The 20,773-nt window shown below is 39.2% G+C and overlaps 1 protein-coding gene across 5 annotated transcripts in view; it reads right to left on the reverse strand.

Annotated features, from left to right (window-relative positions):
• Nucleotides 1-20,773, reverse strand: part of CNTN6 (contactin 6) — a 130,091-nt gene that overhangs the window by 90,314 nt on the left and 19,004 nt on the right. For all 5 annotated transcript variants that reach the window (XM_072347082.1, XM_072347084.1, XM_072347083.1 and 2 more), the window contains exon 2: nt 14,285-14,419. In XM_072347082.1, coding sequence (XP_072203183.1) covers nt 14,285-14,339 — 55 coding nt within the window. In that variant the 5' untranslated portion in view covers nt 14,340-14,419. The remainder of the gene's footprint in view (nt 1-14,284; nt 14,420-20,773) is intronic.

Genomic DNA, 20,773 nt, shown 5'->3' on the forward strand with positions numbered 1-20,773 from the left:
CTGTGCAGGGCAAGGCCATGGCATGCTCCTTTGCTCTGTGTCCACAGCTCCAAATAAAACCATTCCCCTTCTGTGCTGCTTTGTATGTAGTGAGGAAGTAATAGAGTATTCCAGCTATAAAGCATCTCTCTCTTTTTTATGTGTCTGCTTTTGTCTGGCTGCTATGCGATAGGTTGGATGCACCTTTGCTATGAACCTGCAGATCTGGTTCATCCCTAGGCCACTTCTATTTAATTATTCTTATTTTGGCATTCTAGGAAAAACAAAGAAATAAAAATCCTGAGTATCATAAACAGCAGAAGGAAAATAGTGATGTATAAAGCTTCTTTCTCAGAAAAGAAATGGCTGGGATTTCATGGGACGTAGCTCCACCATCAGACATTCAGTGCATTCTGAAAACCAGCTGATAACACGAAGGTGCAATATTTCCCCACAAAAGGGTTTCATAACCCATCTATTGTGGAAAAGATTGGGCAACCTAGAAAAAAAAGACTGTACTGTGTATTTTGCTATTGTGTCAAGCACTGAAAGCTCTCAGGCACTTTCACAATGAATAGGAGAAACAGAGATAAATGAAACCAAACTCTGTTAAATATCATCAATGAAGATTTGCTTTATTACTGGCAATTAAACAGAAAAAGTCAAAACACAAGTATCATTATCACTCATTGATTAAAAACTGGTTAGAACATTGCATTCCAAACTAACCTACTGCTTTGCTCGTTATGCATTTCAGCATGAGCAACAGCACAATATTTCAGAAATAATTAGGAACACAGCGTAAGTGATCAGTGCTAATGTTCCTGAATAAAATTGCCAAGGCAAATGATTATAGATCAGCCAAAAGACGCTATTTGAAGCCATCATCTTCTGTGACTATTTAGTATCTTCATGATGATCTTTCTCTGAGCAAATACAAATGAACTTAAAGCCATCTCAGTAATGGCATCCTAAAATTTAGTGGCAGCAACAAACATAATTTTTTAAATGCTCGTGTTTGGGAAAGCTGGAGCTACCAATTGAGTTCTCAGACAATTTTTGTCCTTAGTCTCTGTTTTAAAGAGGCTAATATCAACATTTTTGACATGCGGCAAGCCAAGGATGTCTCACTGTCAAATTACTGTTCTTTTCCATTCAAGAAAAAAAAATACATGACCTTTCTCTAATCTATTCTCAACAAAATGACAGCACAAATAGCAAAACAAAACACAATGGAATGGAGAAAATATACGTGGACTGATAGGGCTGCAATGAAACTGTGGAGCAGAGATGGGAAGGGAAGGGCTCAGGAGGAATCCAGCCAGCCACTGCTGGGTTATGGGCCAGGAGCCCATGAAGGGGAAATAGAGTCGGTGATATCGGCAGGCTGAAAAACCTGGGGAAAAGTGGTCAAGTTGAGAAGCCTTCTGTTACACTTTTCACCTCCTGATGGCTTCATTTCAGTGCCATGCTCTTAAAAACAGGAGCCCAACTGGCTTTCCTGGGTGTCTCTGTTCATTTTTCCAGCTGCACTCACTCCAAGAGCAAGCCGGCGGAGCATGAGATGCTGTGCCACTTGGGGAGAGTTTGTAAGATTTGTGCTCTGTGTCTCTGGTGCATGTTTCCAGGGGGAAACCAGAACTAGAAATGCTTTTCTATAAAAGAATACACCTGTATCGATACTTCTATCTATTGGATTGCCATTTTCATTTTAGCAGGCTGGCACCTCTTTATCTTTGTTCTTGCTTCATTTCATCTTGAACTTAAATACTTGTTGTAATCCGGCAATTTTTAAGAAACAGAAATTATTAATATTTCTATTTTATCCAGATCTTGAAAGCTGTAGTTTCAAATCAAGACTTTTCTTACCATCAACACTATTTTACAAAACCAAATTTTCTCCTGCTGTGAGTTACACTGATCTCTTTGCAATTAATGCCTACGGCAAGCTCTGATTGCTGAGCTTGCCCTTACTTTCATTTAAACTTCCTGTTTTCCTTTCTCTTTTAAGAAGCTAATAAAAACTAATGTAAGCCCAATGCCTTCTCCCCACCTGAAAACGTTCCAAAAAGGTCAGAACATAGCAGGAAAAAGCCAGTCTTAGGGCCTCCTTATGCTTAACACAGTATATTGAGACCTGCACAGTTTAGTACAATGTCACTGCCCAGGCTGGAAGCAGAAGTAAAGCCAGGTCAATCCACATTCTGTTGGGGGACTCCATCAAGGGACGATAATGAAATGCTGGCTAACCATTTCAGATGTATTCCTTTACTGTAATTTTTCTCTAATCCAAAAATCACAAAAATGCTGTAATTCTGCACAAATCTTGCGGACTTGAATTGCATATTTTTTCCTAGCTACAGTAGGAACTGATAACAGGCTGCTAAATTACTGCTTAATAAACCACTAAATGAGTGCCATCTAAGATAACGGGGCATTAAATGACAACTATTCAGGGAAAAAGTAGATGCGCAGAAAGAACTGCAGAAGGACTCTCTGCATAGACAGAAATTACATTAGTCATTTCATCTATGCCAGTGGTGGAATTCAAACTGAAGCAGAGGTGAAAAGAGGGGAAAGTAGTTTGATTTGTAATGCGCCAAAGGAAGGAGTGCACTCAGCACAGGGGTTGTCCCTCCTCACCACCAACTCAAGTGGTGTCATCACAGGGATTATACGAGCATTAACATGCAATGCAAAGGCCAAACATAATGCAGGGGTGCTAAAGCAGAATTAAGTAACATAAAACTAAAACATTATCAAACAAAACATAAGAAGAAAAAGAGCAGGTGGAGGGTTCCAGTCTGCAATGACAGAACTGAGTTCAGGTTCTTGATCTCCCAAATTCTGTGGGTTTGGCATTGGAATACCTGTCTGCAATGCAAGGGTAAGGCACTGCAAATGAGTGTGAGGGGTTGCTGTGCTGTAGCCCATCCATCACAGCCTGGTGTCATCCATCTGCAGGCATGTTTGTCCCAGAAGGCTGAGAATGTATTTGTTTGACATGTAGTTGCTGGAAAACTGCATGATCCTGACTGATGCTTAATGTGTCTGTGGTGTGGTATCACCTGTGGAGTTATGACAAAATGTCTGAAAGCCGTATTTCTGAGGAGTGATATAATCAACAACAGACACAAGTCTAATTTAGGCAGGTTTAGAGTGCAGAGTTTGAAAGGAAACAAAGTGGAGTGCTTTGTTTCATTGCTATTTGCAGCCAATTGAATTTACAGTGCACCTTGTTTAAAAGAGTTTATTTCTTGCTTTGTAGTATTTTCACGTCTCTATTATCTTGGAAACTGTATGGAAGTTTTAGTTAAATGTCAGTGTGTTATAAAATATTGTTGGTTTATTATTTTGGCCTGCAAAAGTGATATCCAACTTTGGGCTGCCAGAAGTGCTCTTTTCTCATCCTTTCCCCATAAAATAGCTATGTATCTGTTTTGTATGCACCAGACTGCAACATGAAATCTTAGCTCAGGTTAAGTTTTCTTAAATTACTTGTGAATTTTCAGCTGTTCTAAGGGACAAAATGGGAACTGGGCTGGATACTGTCCCCAGTGCTTCAGTCTTTCTTTCGTACAGACATTATTGGAAGCACTGGCAGCTGATGCAATTTTACATTGCGTTTACTATCTGAAGGTCCACTTTGACTGAGGAAAGGCCGTTTTGATGCTGTCATGTGGCTGACCAAGAGTGGAGCATTATCCTTTGTTTCTTACCTACTTTAGCCACTGTACTGCTTTTGAACTGAGAAAAGCTTTGGAAAAGCAAATATCACTACAAAACACCCCCAGAGGTTTAGTGCGGATAAGCCCTTCAATATTTGGGATTTTAAACATTTTGTCATTGAAAGTCTTGGAAATACATATGGAAACAAAAATGAACTTGCTACCCAGACAGACTTCATGTGGCTTTGGATGTTATGAGGAGTATATATATTTTATTTCTTTCCAAAGCAAACATCCAGGAGTAATAGTAAGACCCAGCTTCTTGTTTGCTCTCTGTACTTTGAGACATTATTTTTAATAACATGGAGGTGTTCCTATTCCCCAGCTCTCATGCTGTATTTTCAGCATTATGAGGTTGTTCTTTAACTGCCTATCGGATTCATAATCAATTCAACATAATAGAATGGAGATGTACTTTTCTTAAGGCAAATTTGAGGAGGACATGTGCACCACCATTTTAATAGCAACGCTACACAGGATTTGGTATACCACCAGCTTATCTTTAACAGAGGCTGGGGGTTAATTTAGTGAAAAAAATAAGTATACACTAATTAGAAGACAACAACTCATAGCTGATAAGGTCACTTGTCAGGCAAATATGAATTCAATATCTACTGCAGAAATGACTTTATTTACCTGCCCTGGAGCAAACTATTACTTTTTTTTTTTTTTTGGAAGAGTACAAATGTTTACAAGAAAGACACTGAGAAAACTCCTTTATCTCTACTGCATCCCATACAAAATAGAACAAATCTAATTGGAAACAGCAGTTGGAGGTATAATGTTATATTCTGATCTAAGCTACATTATTGCCAGTGATTTCAATAGCATTAGACTAATATGAGTGAAATATAAATCTGATTAATGCTCATCAAGACGTTAGTGGAGATTAAACCCTGGATTTTTTTCACACTGCCTGTTCCAGCATACATTTTTTATATATACTGTAGGAAAAGTAATCAATCATCACCAACTATTAGGCATAAGTGTATGAAGTGAGACAATAAGGGAGGATGAAGAAATTGTGTTCCATAAATCACCGCTCTGTTGGTGGGAAGGCCATCTAAGCACGAGTCAAAGTTTGGATGGATTTTACTCTAAACTACAAAGCCATTTTAAGGTTGAGTTCAGGGCACAGTCTATTAGATGGAGACAAAGCTGCAGTTTGGGAGGAATGGCAGCCTGAATGTCTGCGGGGGCCATAAAGGAACAGAAACAAATGTCCGTCCAAGAGCACACAGCAATCCAACAAAAGCTCATTCTGATGGAAGGGGTTTGTTCTCTGAATTTATAACTTGCTCCTATTTTTGGAGATGATTCTCCCAAATGATAATGAGCTTTGCATCAGCCAGTTTTTAAGGAGATCAAGTTGCAAACAGCGCACCTATCAGTGTCAGGGTGGTACTGCCAGCAGGTGAGATGGGACAGCCCAGCCTGCCTCTGCCTGTAGCTACAGCTCTGCTATAGCTGAAATACCACTGAACAGAAGAAGATGCAGAAATCAGATTCCATCTAACAATGGCACTGGTGTGCACACTAACACACGCGAGTGCCTGCAGAACAGCTCTGGCACACTGGTTCCAGTAGGACTCTCCGCTGTCTTTGTGGACCCAGACAGAATGATTTCAGAAGGAACTGGACACAGATGAACAGTGGCTTTGATTTTCAAGGATCAGTGTGAAATGTTTGTAATGCACAGATAATGCCAGATGTCCTGCCACAGAAAGGGAGTCACGCTCATTTTAGACGTACATCAATAAAGCCCGTAGCTATTAATAAATATTCCCTAGTGGCTCAAGAACACCATCTGTGTCTTCTGCTTGGGAACAGCAGTGATGCTGCCTGTTCCTAAGAATGCAGTCTGATGGATGTCATCTTATATACATATTGTGAAGACATCCCCAAGCCATGGTGACTTTCCTTGCTGATATCTTCAATAGTTGGATTACTTCAGTAATCTTTCACTTTTCCCTCTAAGCCCTCCTTCTTCTTTTGTGCCCAGTCTGGAGCCATCAAGTGCAATTATTCTATTTCTATGGCCTTCTGGGACTACAGTGAAAGGTGCATTTGTCACTACAAAAATATCTTTGTCCATGAGAACTTTTCATTCCCACTGACAGCAGCTCACACCATGGCAAAGCTCACAGGAGCCTTGATTAAAAGACCTGACTTACGTAAGAAGAAATGAATGACTTTCAGGCAATTATAGTGGGTTGAAAAGCAGGAGCATGGTGTTTGGAGCTAAACAATTTCACAGATAGCGCCTTAATTAGCAGCAAAAGAGATTTAGCAGATTAATATTATAATACTGATTCAATTGCTACAAATTATTAATAACAATGGCACAGAATAACCAATATCCAGTAACAGTGAGATGCAATATCTGTCAGAGGAAAACATATTGCCCCTTTAATAATGAGAACATAATTAGAGTAGAACAATAAAGCATATATTAATATTGAACAAAGGACAAAATACCATGGTATTACACTATACAGGAGAAAAAGAATCCTATTGCCAAAATCCCAAATGAATCTAAAAATCAAGCGTATAAAAGCAAAGGTATAGAGATTAGTATTAACATCCATAGATTCACCTCCTGCAGCAAAGCTGACATGACTTCAGTTTCCTCTTTGAGCCACCCTACAGGGACAAGGATTGTCACATGGAGTGCCCTTACGCAGACCTCAGGAAGCAGAAGTGGGGGCTGCTGGTCTCCTGCTGGTCTGATGCCCACCTCCATATTCAGAAATTGGTCTCTTTTTCCCAGTGCAGAAGAAGTCTGAGAGCCTTATCTATGGATGCTAATGATATTAACTATATTGTTAACACAGACCCTGAATAGTGTGGCTTTTTACACCATTCCTGAAACCGAGCAATGCCATGAGAGTGAAAAGCTGCCTTTCGTTTTGATTGATTGAGGGTTTTTTGTTTGTTTTAGAAAGATTCCACCCATCATACGTGATGAGAGAACATGGAAAAGGGGAGTTCTGGAGGATGAAAAACAAAGAGAAGGTAAATCAAAAGAATCTGTGTGCATTATTATTTTAAGGTTCATGACTATAATCTAGTCTCATAGAAAATACATATGTGGCTTGAGATTTTGATTGTCTTTTGAGTTAATAGCACCAAAACTAGGAAAAAATACAGGATCTGTAATATAATAAGACCATTGAGAGGACAGCATTACAGATGGTATGGAAGTAATAGCTTCAGTCAACAACAGTTCATCTCTATCTCAGATATTTTCATTCATCCAGCCCTTACACATGGCCCTGCTAGACTAATCCATCCATATATTTCCCAAATTACAGATCAGCGTGTGTCTCAGAGTTGGCTTCCCATGCATATACAGCAAGCAGTTTTAGTGGTAATCACAAGAGTTTCTCATCCAGATAGTTATGAAAAAAATGCCACATGCCCTAGGAGGCTTATGTGGGTAACACGGGCATGAGAACCAGAGCCTAGATAAAACTGCATTATCAGAAATGACTCTGCAAATTCAAACTCTGTGACGATCCCATTTGCTGCCCCAGACAAGTACCAAGAATAATAGTAGTTAAAAAAAAAGAAAAAATGATGTTATGTATACAAATCACAGAATCACAGAACCGTAGGGGTTGGAAGGGACCTCCAGAGATCATCGAGTCCAACCCCCTGCCAAAGCAGGTTCCCTACACCAGGTCACACAGCTCGGCATCCAGGCTGCCAGAGACTGAAGGAGAAAATGAAATAGGTTTTTGAAAAGCCCAGTTACAGTGATTGTACAAGCGAGCTTTGCCCAGGAATGCCAAGCAGGTAGGAATGCAGTGAATTCCAAGGTGTTTTCAGTGTTAATTTCTGCTCAACAAGAAACACACACACATAAACAGCAATCAATAGTCACTAAATGAAAAAGAAGTAGCAAATCAATAACTAGAGACATTTTATTTCCAAGCTTCTGCAAACAATGGAAGGGATGATCAGCCTGTGATTATGTGGAAGTAGCTGATACGGTTACAGCTCTTAAAAGCTGGTGAGCAAGGCTTCACCCATGTCAGTGTGCGCAGATCTGCTGGATGGGAATATTAAGACACATGGAAATTAGATCTGGGTCTCCATTTCTAAGTAAAGCAGACTGAGTAATGGTTTGCACTTCCAAGGTCTGTTTTCTGAAAGTTGAATAAATCCTTCCCATATTTACTATTCATTTGCTGAACTTTTCTACTAGTGGAAAGTTACAGAATACAACCGGGTTTCTCTTCATTTCATAAAGAACATCTGCTCTTTATTAAACATAACCTTCCACACGCCAGTTGGAACTCACTCCACTTGAGGAATGGTTTTCCATGAGAGAAAGCATTTGATTATTATACCCGTGATTTGATTACAGTAACTATACATCAGAGAAAGATGCCACCATCTCAACTCCGAAATGGGGAATCTCAAAATCCAGCACTGGGACTTTAGCAGAACATTCCTTAATAAAGCACCCTGCTCAAATAATAAACCTTGGCAAAAGAATGTCTTAAATATTAGCTTAATGGTGAGCCCGCCTCCTCCTAAAGGTCTCTAGCTTTGAACAAATGAATAACCCTGGTGCCAGGAAGAAGTCCTGGGCAATGTGGGAGAATACAACACGCCCACAGTTGCAGTTGATTTTGTGCTTATCTGGACTGAAATGGAGTTTCAGAAGTAAAATTCACACCTTCACCTCCAAAATAGACAGTAGGATTTATATTAAATGTACAAACTACATCCAAATGCTCTTGAAAACAGTGATGTGTCTGACTATGACGCTGATCTATTATCATGCCATTTTAAGGTGGGGTTTTGTTTGTTTTTTTTTGTAGTTATATTTTCTTCTGCTGGTCAAGAAAGTGCTCAAAATACTTTAAGTGCTTAATTACCTGATAACTTCTTGGCAGTGAAAAAAAGAAGTGTTTCTAAAGTACCAGTTAATGAGTCTTTCATATGAAGAGATGAAATGACTTGGTATAAAACAGAAAGAAAACATGTAAAAGTTGCAATATAGCAAAATAGCATTTCTTTTTTAAGGAAAGTAACTAATTGTGGAGATTAGAAAGCGGTAATTATTTAAACCTCTATAAAAATCTGTTAGTCCTTTCAGCCTAAAGGAAAAACTTCTGTACTGGAGCCACACAGAAAACATAAACCTCCAGTAATGACTTCCATGAATTCTAGCATGCTCCACTTAACTTCAGGAACTGTAAATAACATCTTTCTGACAGCTAAATCAATGCAACCTAAAATTTGAAAGTGTATTGACCCTCAAAGAAGCATCTGAGCTCTAACCTCTTTTTCACCATCCGCCTGTGCACTCAAGGGAATTCAAGAAAGATATTTTTTCTTGGAAAGGAAATGTAATAAGGAAGGTGCTTCTATAATGTGAATCTAGCCCATGTTATGTAACATTAGATGATATCACTCCTTGTATCCATCAAGTCAGTTTGACGTAATACAGTGTACACAGGAAGCACCATGGTGATACACTTCATTGTCCACTCAGAAAGGCTGCCTGGGATGTGGGCTTCTGTTTTTTTTTTACTGCAAAGCTATTAAAGCTCTTAAGATCCTTAAACATAATGGGTGAGGCTTTCAGAAATTCCCAGCCTTACTCCGATACTTTGCTTTTCAAAACAAGTGATACGATTTCCAATGCAAACTATGCCAGTGTAAAAATAGCAGAGCTGGGTCCTCAGCTCTGCTAATGTTTGTTGCCACTTCTTTACTGATGTTACCATCATTGCTGCACCATCATTCCTTTCTACGTGTGCTTTGTTATCACGGCAGCTGAAACCACACACTGTTGTGAATATCCTTCTCTTGAAATTGAGCAATGAAGGAAATAACTCCACAGTGCATCATAACATCCTCCTGCTCCTGTAGCCAGTAAGTGGTAGAGCCAGAAATTGCTCACGGGCTTCCTGAGCAGCACTCCTCTTAGTCACAAGAGGATTCATCCTTTACATTGCCTTGCACTGAAGAAAGACATTCACATTTCTTACATGCTGGCTTATTTTGTCTCCTTTTTGCCCTCAAGTTAGTAACAGTTTGCAGTTCTGATAAGAGACAGGGAATGGAAATAATAACATTGTTCATCCTCATTCCTAAAATTAAAGACCAGCTCTGTGTAAGCCCTTCTAGAAATGAACAGAGGCAGAGCAGCTCACTCCCCACAAATCACCTGCTCTCTAGCTTAAGGCAATATTTACGTTAAGATTTTCTAAATGCTATGTCTGCAAAACCAGGCGATGGATTAGAAAAATAACTTATTTTCACTTCCTATCCGTCATGTTTTTCATTTATCTTGCACATGTTTTTACATCTTTTTCTTTTTCTTTTTTTTAATAAGAGTCTATTTTTTTTCTGCTGATTCAAAGTATGTCCTGGTTTTGCATCACAAGTGGTAGATCTCAGAGTACTGGATTTCAGCTGGGACAAGGCTGGCAAGGGAAGAACTACTCACCTTCCTGTGGCTCTCCACCTGTCTGCCACCCTCCCAGTCCCTGTAGCCCCAGGGACTCCAGGTGCTCTCATTTTCTGGCTTTGTTCTACCAGAGTATGTTTACTGTTCACTGAAATCAGGAAACAAGCTGAACCAAATGGCATCCCATAAAATGGAAATAAAGGTTTTTCTTTAAATGTCAGTTTTCACTCCCCTGAGAAGGTCACTGCGTTACCAGACATCATCTCTTGCCAGATGCTTGGAAGTGGCTTACAGAAACACAGCTTTCAGGGTCACTGTTTGCCAAAGTCATCAGAACTTCCATGCTGTCCAAGGGAGACCTGATTATTATCTTTCTCTGACTCATCAGTGGGTCTCTGAATGCCTCAGGTCTAACATTTAACGCCCTAACATTTTTGGGCTAGACTAGTTCTTCTCCACAGTTTGCTGTTAGAAATAGCAAAGATGTCACTTGTCTTAAAATATATGGTCTGCTGTTCCATTCCTAAAGGTGCTGTTATGCTAACAATAAATCTGCAAGAGACTGCAGGCAGAGCGTGGGATGTGATGTATTCAATATTCATCATGCTGTGACCCAAAGGAGTGTCAGGACACTTTACATCAGGAAATTTCTCTCCCTAATTTAGCAGTTTCAAAATGATGGGCCAAAACAGAGCCCAGGAGGTTGTAGTTGCATCTTCAACTGAGTTTTGTCTAAGAAGCCAACAGACTGTAAAAACATAATTACTGCTTGATTTCCAAAATAGAACTTCGGAATAACTGGTTGGCTTTTCAGATTTACATTGTCCACAGCTATTTTTAAGTGCCCGACACTTTCTGTTTTCTTCATCTTTAACCTTGAAAAATCTGCTTGCTTCCAAGATGACCAGCAGAGCAAAGGATGGCTGCAGAGCCATCTTTACACTGAAGTTTGTGTGTTTTTCAAACACAGGTGCCAACAGAAATGAGAAAAAAGGGGAACCACAGCAGACCTCCAGAATGGGAGATACAAGTGAATTTTGTATAAGTAGTCCAGGAAGAAGAGAGAAGCTGCTGAAACAATTATAAGATGGCTCTCCTCCTCTTCCTGAATGGTAAAGAGCTGCAGAGAAGTGCAGGAAGGAAGCAGGGAAGCTGAGATAGTTACAGTGAAATTGGTGCCAAAGTGGAACTGTACATATGGTGCTGTGAAGAGACGTACCAACAGACTTGTTTACTCTCCCAGTGTCATGTATTCAAAGCATCCACTGGGAAAACCAAATAGCACCTGTTTCTCTTCAGTTATTTTCTTCCTTGAATGCTTAGGCCACACTTCTGTTCAGATCAACCTCTCTGTCTAAATCTTTAATACATAAAGTGAGCACTCTTGCTTGGCACGTTAACATCAAGCAACGTTTAAATTTCAGCAACAGTGCATAGAGATGGCTGTCATACATCCATTCAGCAAATACACAGAATTTAAAGTAATGATCTCGGTGTTTACCTTCAGTACCCTTCTCGCCTCTGGTCCTTCACTTAGATCAGAAAGTGTAATCAGTTCCCTCACTGTGTAGAGTGTACATGCATACATTACTTTGTTTTATTTTATCCCTTAAGGTGCTTGCAAGAAAACCCCCAAGACCCTTGTTGAGTCACATAAAAAAAGCACTGCTGGAAAACAAGAGTTGGAAGAAATATTACTCCTTCCACAAGCTTTCCAAATATTTGAGAAGTTAGAGAGTAAGTTGATCCTTGAGTAGCTGAGCTGCCATTTTGAGGGGTAATAATATCTAGCTTTACTGTGCAGCAAATTTAACCCTTAGACTTAAAATTCATTTATGGGTCAATTTCATTCTCATTCTACACATCTGGTAAAACTGAGGTAGAGACAAGAAAGAAATGGCTGACCAATGTCATCTAACAACCTGAATTATCTTTCAAGTCCCAGCCCACAAGGATGCTCTCCAGCACTGTGACTAGTCTTGAATTTTCACACTCAGTTCCATCACTTCTACATTGACGTGAGCCATCCATGTAATAAATCAAAGAACCCCTAACTGCAACTTTGACTATTACAGAATGCCACCTAGTAAAAATCAGCATAAGCCCACATTCGTAATTTACACTCAGGTACAAATTAACTTATCTAGGCAAAGTCAGTAGGCACTCTGCAATTTCTTCAGTTGACAGCTGAATCAGGACACAGGTGCCATCGTGATCTGCTCTTGGTGCTTAGGAATATAGATCATTTACATTTTTAGCTATTAAGTCTTCAAAAACCTGAACACATTAACGTAAATGAGAGCTCCTAATATCTTTTAACTCTGTTGGCCTGGGATTCTGGTCTCATTAAAAGATGATCCTCTAGCAAGAAAGATGAAGATGACAAAAAGTTTGAAAAATGAAAGCTTTGTGAAAAAAAAAGAGAAGGGAAAGGTTATATTTGGAAATATAAAACAAGATCATGTTCATCACTAAGGTGTACTGTGCCTCAACAGTGCTTTGAATTTCAGGACTGCCGTTTACTTCACAACTGGTAAAAGCCATCAAGAAATCATAGGGGTGTCCTATGATCACTATAAGACCTTTATTTAGATGAGAAAAGAAGGAAGCAATCTGTAAGAAGCAGCCAAGTAGGGCAGGTAAACGCTGTGGCAGTGCAGTGAGCTCCCAGTGTGGTTACAATTGCAGGCAATTAAAGGGAAGTTTGTGCTCCTAAACATGCTGCTATGTTTTCTTCAGCATATCTGGGATTAAAGGAGTGACTGCTTATTTGAAATCTGCAAACTGTGTATTATCAAGTCCTTAAAATGTTGGCTGTTTGTTACTGGAACAGGTACTTAGTATTGATTTGACAGAATGTCAGGTCCTGAGATTTACGTTTTCACCTGGAAACTATTAATAGACAAAATACTGTGCAGTTTAATTTAAATAGTATTTTAAAATACTACTCCAGTCTGCTTCTGTAGCTTCTTCATTTCAAACAGTTGCTGACTCATGCAGTACATAATTAATTTAAGTATCATTTGAGGTTACTTTAACACAATTTCTTCGTAAGTACACGAGTAACATACCAGCTATTTAGAGTTCAATATACTAATTATAGGCAAAAGTCAGTTGTCATGGTTTCTATCACAGACAGTGTGAAAGGTCAGTTCATCCCCAAATTCATTATAACCTCAAAGTTACCATTCAGAGCCTGGTCTCAGACGGGTCTGTAATGAATCATAAGCATTAATTCCACTTACAGGATTTTATGAAACAGAATTGTCCAGTTACACGTTTCCAATTAGAAGAAAGGTTCAAAAAACCAAATCAACTCAGAATAGTGAATCTTTGTGGTGAGCAATGGCCTTCCAGGAAGAAAAGAGCACTGTGCCTTACAGTACAGCAGCAAAAAGTTGCTCACAGTTAAGTACAAGGCATATTTATGGAGGAGAATGGGGAAAAGCAGTTCTGCTTCCTCCAACCATACTTTCTCCACTGAATACCACCCGAGGATAGAGATGATGCCCTGGATTTAGATCGCTGACCACATGGGTTGTGTGAAGGTCCATGCCAACTGGAGACAAAGAAGGAAGAAACGTCTGCATTTGCTTTAGGAAAGAAGCAAGATTTCCCTTCATTTCTGGCATTTACGTTTTGGCAGTCCTTGTGATTCTCACCAGTTTGGGATCTCATCAATGAATTTAAATGTGATTTAAAGACACTTTCTGAGTACAGCCGAGACATAAAGGTGTGGTATTTTGTTAAGTGTAGACACCAAACTTCCATATACCTCACAGTGGTGTTCTGTCCTTTAAACTTGCTGGTTTGGGACCTGATTGTGCTGTGGCTAGGAAATGCTTTTCACATGCATGTTGTTAGCAAAGTGACAGTTGTAATTTTTCCTCAGTTGCTGCAGTTTACAATGTTTTTAAAAGCTATTACCTGAAGTACACTTTTCTTATGATCTTGAAACATGCTTCCCTGGTTCAAAGGCAGCAACTTATGTTGCTTAATATTAAAGGATGTCCTAACGAAAAGCTCCTTAATCACTTGTTCATGCGAATAAGTACGGTTAGTTTTGGTAATTGCTTCGCCTTTCTAGAAGAATTATGATACTGATACAGATTTATCAATCACAAACACCAACAGTAGAACATTTTACCTGTGCTGCAGCTCATGAATGGCAGCAGAATTATTAGTTTCCATAGCAACACCATCTCCACTTTCCAAGGTCAAAAATTCCTCCCATCCAATCAGTGGAAAGTAAAGTGTGTCTTCCTGTGACTACCTTGATATTCTGCAAAAACAGGAAGAGTTATTCAGTAATTGAACTATAGATTCAATACAAATGCCCCAATTTTCTCTATGTAAAATGATGTTCTACTACACCACTGAAGACTCAGAAACATAAGATGCGATAAGTGATCTAATCAGGATCGTCCCAATGTGAAAGTAATTCCAACAGGACACAAAGCCGGAAAGGAGGTTGGTGATAAGCATATGTAATATCTGAGACTCATTCATCCTCTCCATGTGGCAAAGGGGAGAGCTTCTAAAAGTAAGAAAGCAAAATCTGTCCTTGGTCCATTCACCAAGTACTGCTGGGTTAGGAGGAATGGCATTCACAGGTGAACAGCCGAGTGGTAGCTGTCATTTGCAAGGGAAAAGCAATATAATGTTTTACGTGCACTACATAAAAACAACAACAAAAAAAATCAAACAAGAAAACATATAACATTTTTTTGTCATAACGTTTATTCTTCAGATATGAAACGTGTACCCACAAGGATTTACATAACAACTTGCTTTAATTTCCTTTGACATTTCAGCGGACATATGATGAATTAAACCAAGAAAAAAAATACGTGTTCGGCCTTTACTCCCAAAGGGTAAGTTTGTAATTTACTGTTGGGAATCAGTTCATAAAACAGCTGAAACCAGAAGCCACTTAATAAAATGGGTTTACAAAATCATAAAATCATTCTAAACCTTTTAAGTGCTAAAAAATTTCCACTGAGAAATTATCTTTATGAGTCAGGCTTATGGAACCATATCCTCGTTCCTCTTGTCTCATTTTTCATACCAATGTGAAAAAAGATAAAATCATACAGGGTTGCCTTGGAACTTCCGGCTGATGTGAATGAGGAAGATGTTTTTCAGACAATGAAGAAATGCAGCTCTTGTGGAAATCATCCCACTTTTATAAGGAATCTCATTCTGTTCACTGGTTTTTATAAGCTTCACCTAAAAGTCGTAGGTGGTCTCAAGGGAGGCACGGATCAACCCGGTGCACTGTTGCCAGTTTCCATTTCAGATGGGGAATGATCAAATCTTGACAAGCTTCTAAGTTTTTTGGGGAAAAAAAAGGGATGAAAAAAGCTGTTCCTCTTTAATCTTTCTTTTAATCTTTTGTAAGGTCCTACTTCACACACACCTGGAGTCTACAGAAGCACTTTAGTGTCATTTAAAAGTGTAAATGGCTTGAACTCTTTAAAAAAAAAAAAAGAAATCCAAGTTTGGATAATTCTACTGCAGTAGAAATGGAGCTGGATGGTACCTTTATGTATCGGATAATTCTGCCTCAAGTAACATTAACTGCACCTAAAAAGTCCTCAGTAAATATTTACTACTTTTTAAGACTTAGAGTGATGCAAGGCTTTCCATAACATCCTCAGAAAACCCTGCTAATATTCTCAGTTTAGAGGTTATTCCTAAGTTTAGTTATAAGTGTGTTTATTTACCTACTCTCAGTAGACACGGATTCCTCTCCATACCTTTGCATGTTTGAACAGTATGATTCTATCTGATATGAGAGGATTCCCAATCTGTCTGTCGTCCATCCTAGCTACAGCACTGCTTTTCATCCTTGTCTCTGCTGGATCCCTCTGGCACTGCAGGCCCTTTTCTTCCAGCACACTGCCAAGAGCTGTGTGCAGCCCTCAGGCTGAGACAACCAGTGTCAATCTGCCGTCTGCTATTCCTGCAGTCCCAAATGAGGATCGCTATCCTTCTATACTTGCATTCAGTTCAGGGTCCACTCTAACCCCTTCTTTAAACCTCCTGCCTGTGCTGAAGGTGTGTATTGATTATTTCTACCTAAGTGTGAAACCCTGTACTTTTCCTTATTGAATTGCATCGTATTTTTTTCACACGCTTTCTTCTATTTGTCAATATTTATCTCAAAGCTGGTGTTCACATCACTGATATTTAAGGCTAGAAAAAAATCTTATCTTTTTTTCCCCTTGTCCTTCCTAAACAGAATGTACTCTTTCCAATCGATACTGCAGACATGGCAATTTAGTTATCTGGTTTTGTTTGCCAGCTAAGGGAGGGATTTTTTACTAGGATTTCATGTTAATTCTTCCCATGTAAGTCCCCACTTTCCCCTGCCTCCCAGTTTTATCTAGAGCGGCACGAAGGCTCTGTTGTCTGTCAGAAGACACCCCAAGCAATGCTAACAAAGGTACTAAATATGCTTAAAAGAAAAAAGACTTGAACTCTTCAATGTGACACGTGCTTTCTGAATATCCCGAACCACAAAGAAATCACCAATAGAACCCAACTGATTGCTCACAGGTGTCCTCTTCCAAGACATTTGACCCTTCTTACAAGAACAGTTCCTTCCAAAAAGCTCCTTGTTTGCTTTTGTCCTCTCTCTGAATTATACTTCAGTTTGCAGAAACCAAAAAGCAAATCCCTCCTGCTGACCGTTTCCAGAATATACTTCCAAAACTCTCTGTATTCATATAAGCTATTGATTCATCTCCAGAATTGTAACTTTTCTTCTAAGGTCACAAATTTTTGGCATTATTGCGGATATATAAATATATATGTATGTATGTATATATATTTACATTTCCTTTAAGTAACTCAACTATTTTACTTATTTCACTCTGACAAACACAAGGACCTAACAGGCAAGTAGGCACTTAATAATTTTTACAACGCCTTTCCAACAGCAGCTTCCATGGGATTATTTACTGTCAAACTAAATCAAGAATAAATGAAAAAACTGAAATATTTATGACATAAGAAAAATCTGGTTCAGACTAGAAACCCCAGACTGGCATTAAATCAAGAAATGTAACAAGATAAATTGTGCCATCATACTCTTTGTTTGCTGGATGTAACACTATCACTTATTGTAATTGTTATGCCACAGTTTGAACCGTCGATCTAGATAGATGGAGCACAAAGTATGTTAAATATGATCATAGGGGAAACATTACATTTTCCCCTAAAAATACTGATTGCACGTCTGTTTGTCAACAGCGTGTAATTTACACAAATATGTTTGTTACAGAATCATTTGTTGTTGTTTTTCCATTAGGGAAAACAAGTCGGTAGGAAAGGACTCAAGTCTCAGATATATTTTGCCTGTCATTTCTTCCTCTTATTTGCAGGGGAAAAAAAACATATATATTCCTGAGACATCCAGATGTTAAGAGCAGGACATACAGATGCATGTTTGAGATGAACAGATGGAAATCAGATGGTTGCAATGAGTTTCAGGGAAAATCAATGGTTGGCTACCACACTGCCAAGTGGGGTCGGGTCATACAGCAGCCATTTTCCATTGCAAATGCCACAGGTAATGTTATCAGAAAGAAATGGCACAAAAATATTGCATTCCTCAAACATTCCTTTGAGGATGTCTGGAACACTGACAAGCGCAGTCGAAATATGGAATATGAGCAGATGGACTGACTTGATGGCACTGCACTTAGAACACAGAGAGAAAGTTTTTATAGCAAGTGTCCTAAGCTTGCAATTTTATTGCTTTTTTTTTCTCCTGAAAATGTGATCTAGAAGGGTTAAGGTAAAATTCATTTATTAATGAAGTTATCTGACATATTTAACACATTAACATAAGTGCCAACATACTGTCCGTTATTTCAGAGTTGGAGCCAATGTTTAAAGTATTGCCTTGGCATTAGATTTTGAGATCTAGACTTTCTTCTACTGCTTATTTTTGAGTAACAAAACATTCAGAAGATCGAGTCTGTGATGAAGAGGAAAACACACTTCTGGCAACACCAGACTTTTCATGCAAACATGCAACATTTCACATTTCTGCCACAACTGTCTGCTGGTTTCATGAAAGCAAAAAGGAGTCAGTTCAGGTGGCAAACTGACATCTTTCTGAGGTAAGAGTTGTCAGGCAGTGGGAAAGATGAGATTTTGCTCTTAGCTAAATTCAAACAAATTGACATTTTTACCCGTGGCAAAATGTAGCTATGTTTGCAGGAGGAGTAACTTCTTGACCTGGTGAAAGAAGCAGTGTTTAACAACAGGGAGTTGGGGCCAAATTTCACACAGGTGCTGGCAGAAGAGCTTTGCTCCAGGACTGGTGTATAGGTGTAAATTCCCATAGAAACATGTATGCAGAATGTATGCAGGAGGAAAGGTACAAAAAAATGTGCAGATAAGGGGCTATAACACAGGGAGTACATGCAGGCTTTTTATTCTGCAGCTCTGGCTCCCCCTCCTACCAGCTTCAGCACGTCTATATTATCTTTTGGTCTTACATACTTTTGTATTCTTCATCTGCCAGGAAATAAGCTGAGCCTGTCCCAGCTAGGCTTGCATTCTTGGCACACCATAGCTCCTGATCTCTATATTGTCTCCAGAGCACCTGATTTGAAGTCATCTAATGTGAATTTTCTCATGAATGCCAATGATATACAGCTACATTTTTCTTTTCAAACTTTTTATCCCTGAGGCGCTTTCTGCACTCAAACTATTTTCCAGATATCCATAACAGACTGAATAGCAAATACTTGTAACTACCAGAGCAGAAGGAGAAGAGACCAGTTTTACAGGCTCCAGCAAGATTTACCTGTGCTGTTGTAGTGCTTACTACTTATTTAAAATTACTGAACCATACTTCAAAGGAGAAAAGTACTCCACAGTATTTAACTAAGGTTAAATCATCTGATGCTGATGACTCCTGTGATCCTTTTCTCACAGAAGGACAGGAAATGTCATTTGTTTTTTCCTTCTCACTGCAATTGCTTACTTTTCCTAAGGAAACAGAAAATACTGGAGCATGTTTTTAATTCAAATTCAGTACATAAAGCCTTCAGGGGCTTCAAATCTTGGATCTTCAAAACATCTTCCTAAATTGTAACAGCTTGTTGTATTTCAGGTGACATTAAGATCAATATACTGTGTGACGGCATGGATGTTTTGGTTCCTTATCTCTGCATTAAGGCATCACATCAGTTTAAGAGGGGCAATGGACTGGACTATACACTGGTATCTGTGATGGCTCATCTCAGTTCCTTAGATAGATTTACTGGTATTAAAAGAAGCAGGTATGATGGCCATAACTGGCTTACTGAATGTTGGTAGTCCTGTAAAGTGTGTGGGCAAAAGGCTTTGGCTGAGCAAGCTGCCAAAAAGGATCCAGCAGCCTCCCCATTCATCATCCCACAATGAAGGACCCTTCAGAGAATTCACCACGTCTTCTAACACACAAATACAAGATGCAGCAGAATTTCTAAATTTAACAAATTATTTTGACTTTCCATATAGTTTCATTTTCAAAGAAATCAACATTTATAAGGCTTTACACCATGTCTCTGAATACCGTCCAGTGAGGACTGCAATGGAATCATAAACTACCTGGAAACAGACACACTCGTTTCCAAGCAATGCACTGCAGAAGGGACCATGTGCTCTGTCCTGCTAGCATCACTGAGGCAATGCCAGCCAGGGAAGATGTCAGTGAGTTCACTGGGACACTGGAAGTATGTGCACAACTGCAAGTAATTGTGCCTCTGTAGGAAAGAGGCAATGCAGGAATTTGTTGTATTTAACCCAAACATAAAGACTGAAAGACATAAACCCTAGTGTGTGGCTGACAAATCGGCATAAAAACACCTTTCAACAGTAAACTGCTTAAGCCATAAGGGATGTAACTGCTGTAATACAACCACAGCCCTTGTGCTTAGCCAAGTCTTAAGAAAGCACACTAAAGGTGCAGTTATCTCATGCGAACCATGTTGCTTGAAGCTTATTTACTAGTACTTTGATTTTTTTTCTTTCAGTTTACACGCTGTGTGCAATGCTAGTAATCATTCTGAAAGCATTGTCTATTGGGCAGTATAAAATTTTGCTGCACGTACTCACATTTCAGCATTGCTGGCCATGTTTCCTTGTAACTTACAAGATGTAGATGCACTAGGTTTTTATATATGCATGTGTCCATATGTATATATGTACATGAGTCTGTGTATATAATACGGAACACAAATAAAGGTATGATTCAATTCTATCAACTCCACTGTAGTCAGCTTTTTGACACGTGAGATTACAGGCCTATTTGTATTCTCTGCAGTGATAGGTATGATAAATAAAGACGAAAATATCTCACCGTGGTGTCGCGGGATAAAACCAGCCCAGAAATTGGTTTCACTTGAAGAGTGGTGAAGGCTTTTCTATTCATTACCAGCTCTGTCTCCTGTACTGGTCTTATACTTTGAGACATATTAGTCAGTGTGGGTAATGTTAGCAGGCAATGTACCTCCCTTCAGGGTACGTCTTCACACCTGCAGCCTTTCAAGAACAATGCTGGGCTGTGCCAAGTGCTGGCCCCAGTCCAGATGCATCTCCAAATATCTTTCAGGGAAATGATGAAACTAAAATA

Source organism: Excalfactoria chinensis, chromosome 12 (assembly GCF_039878825.1).
Source record: "Excalfactoria chinensis isolate bCotChi1 chromosome 12, bCotChi1.hap2, whole genome shotgun sequence".
Lineage (NCBI taxonomy): Eukaryota > Metazoa > Chordata > Aves > Galliformes > Phasianidae > Excalfactoria > Excalfactoria chinensis.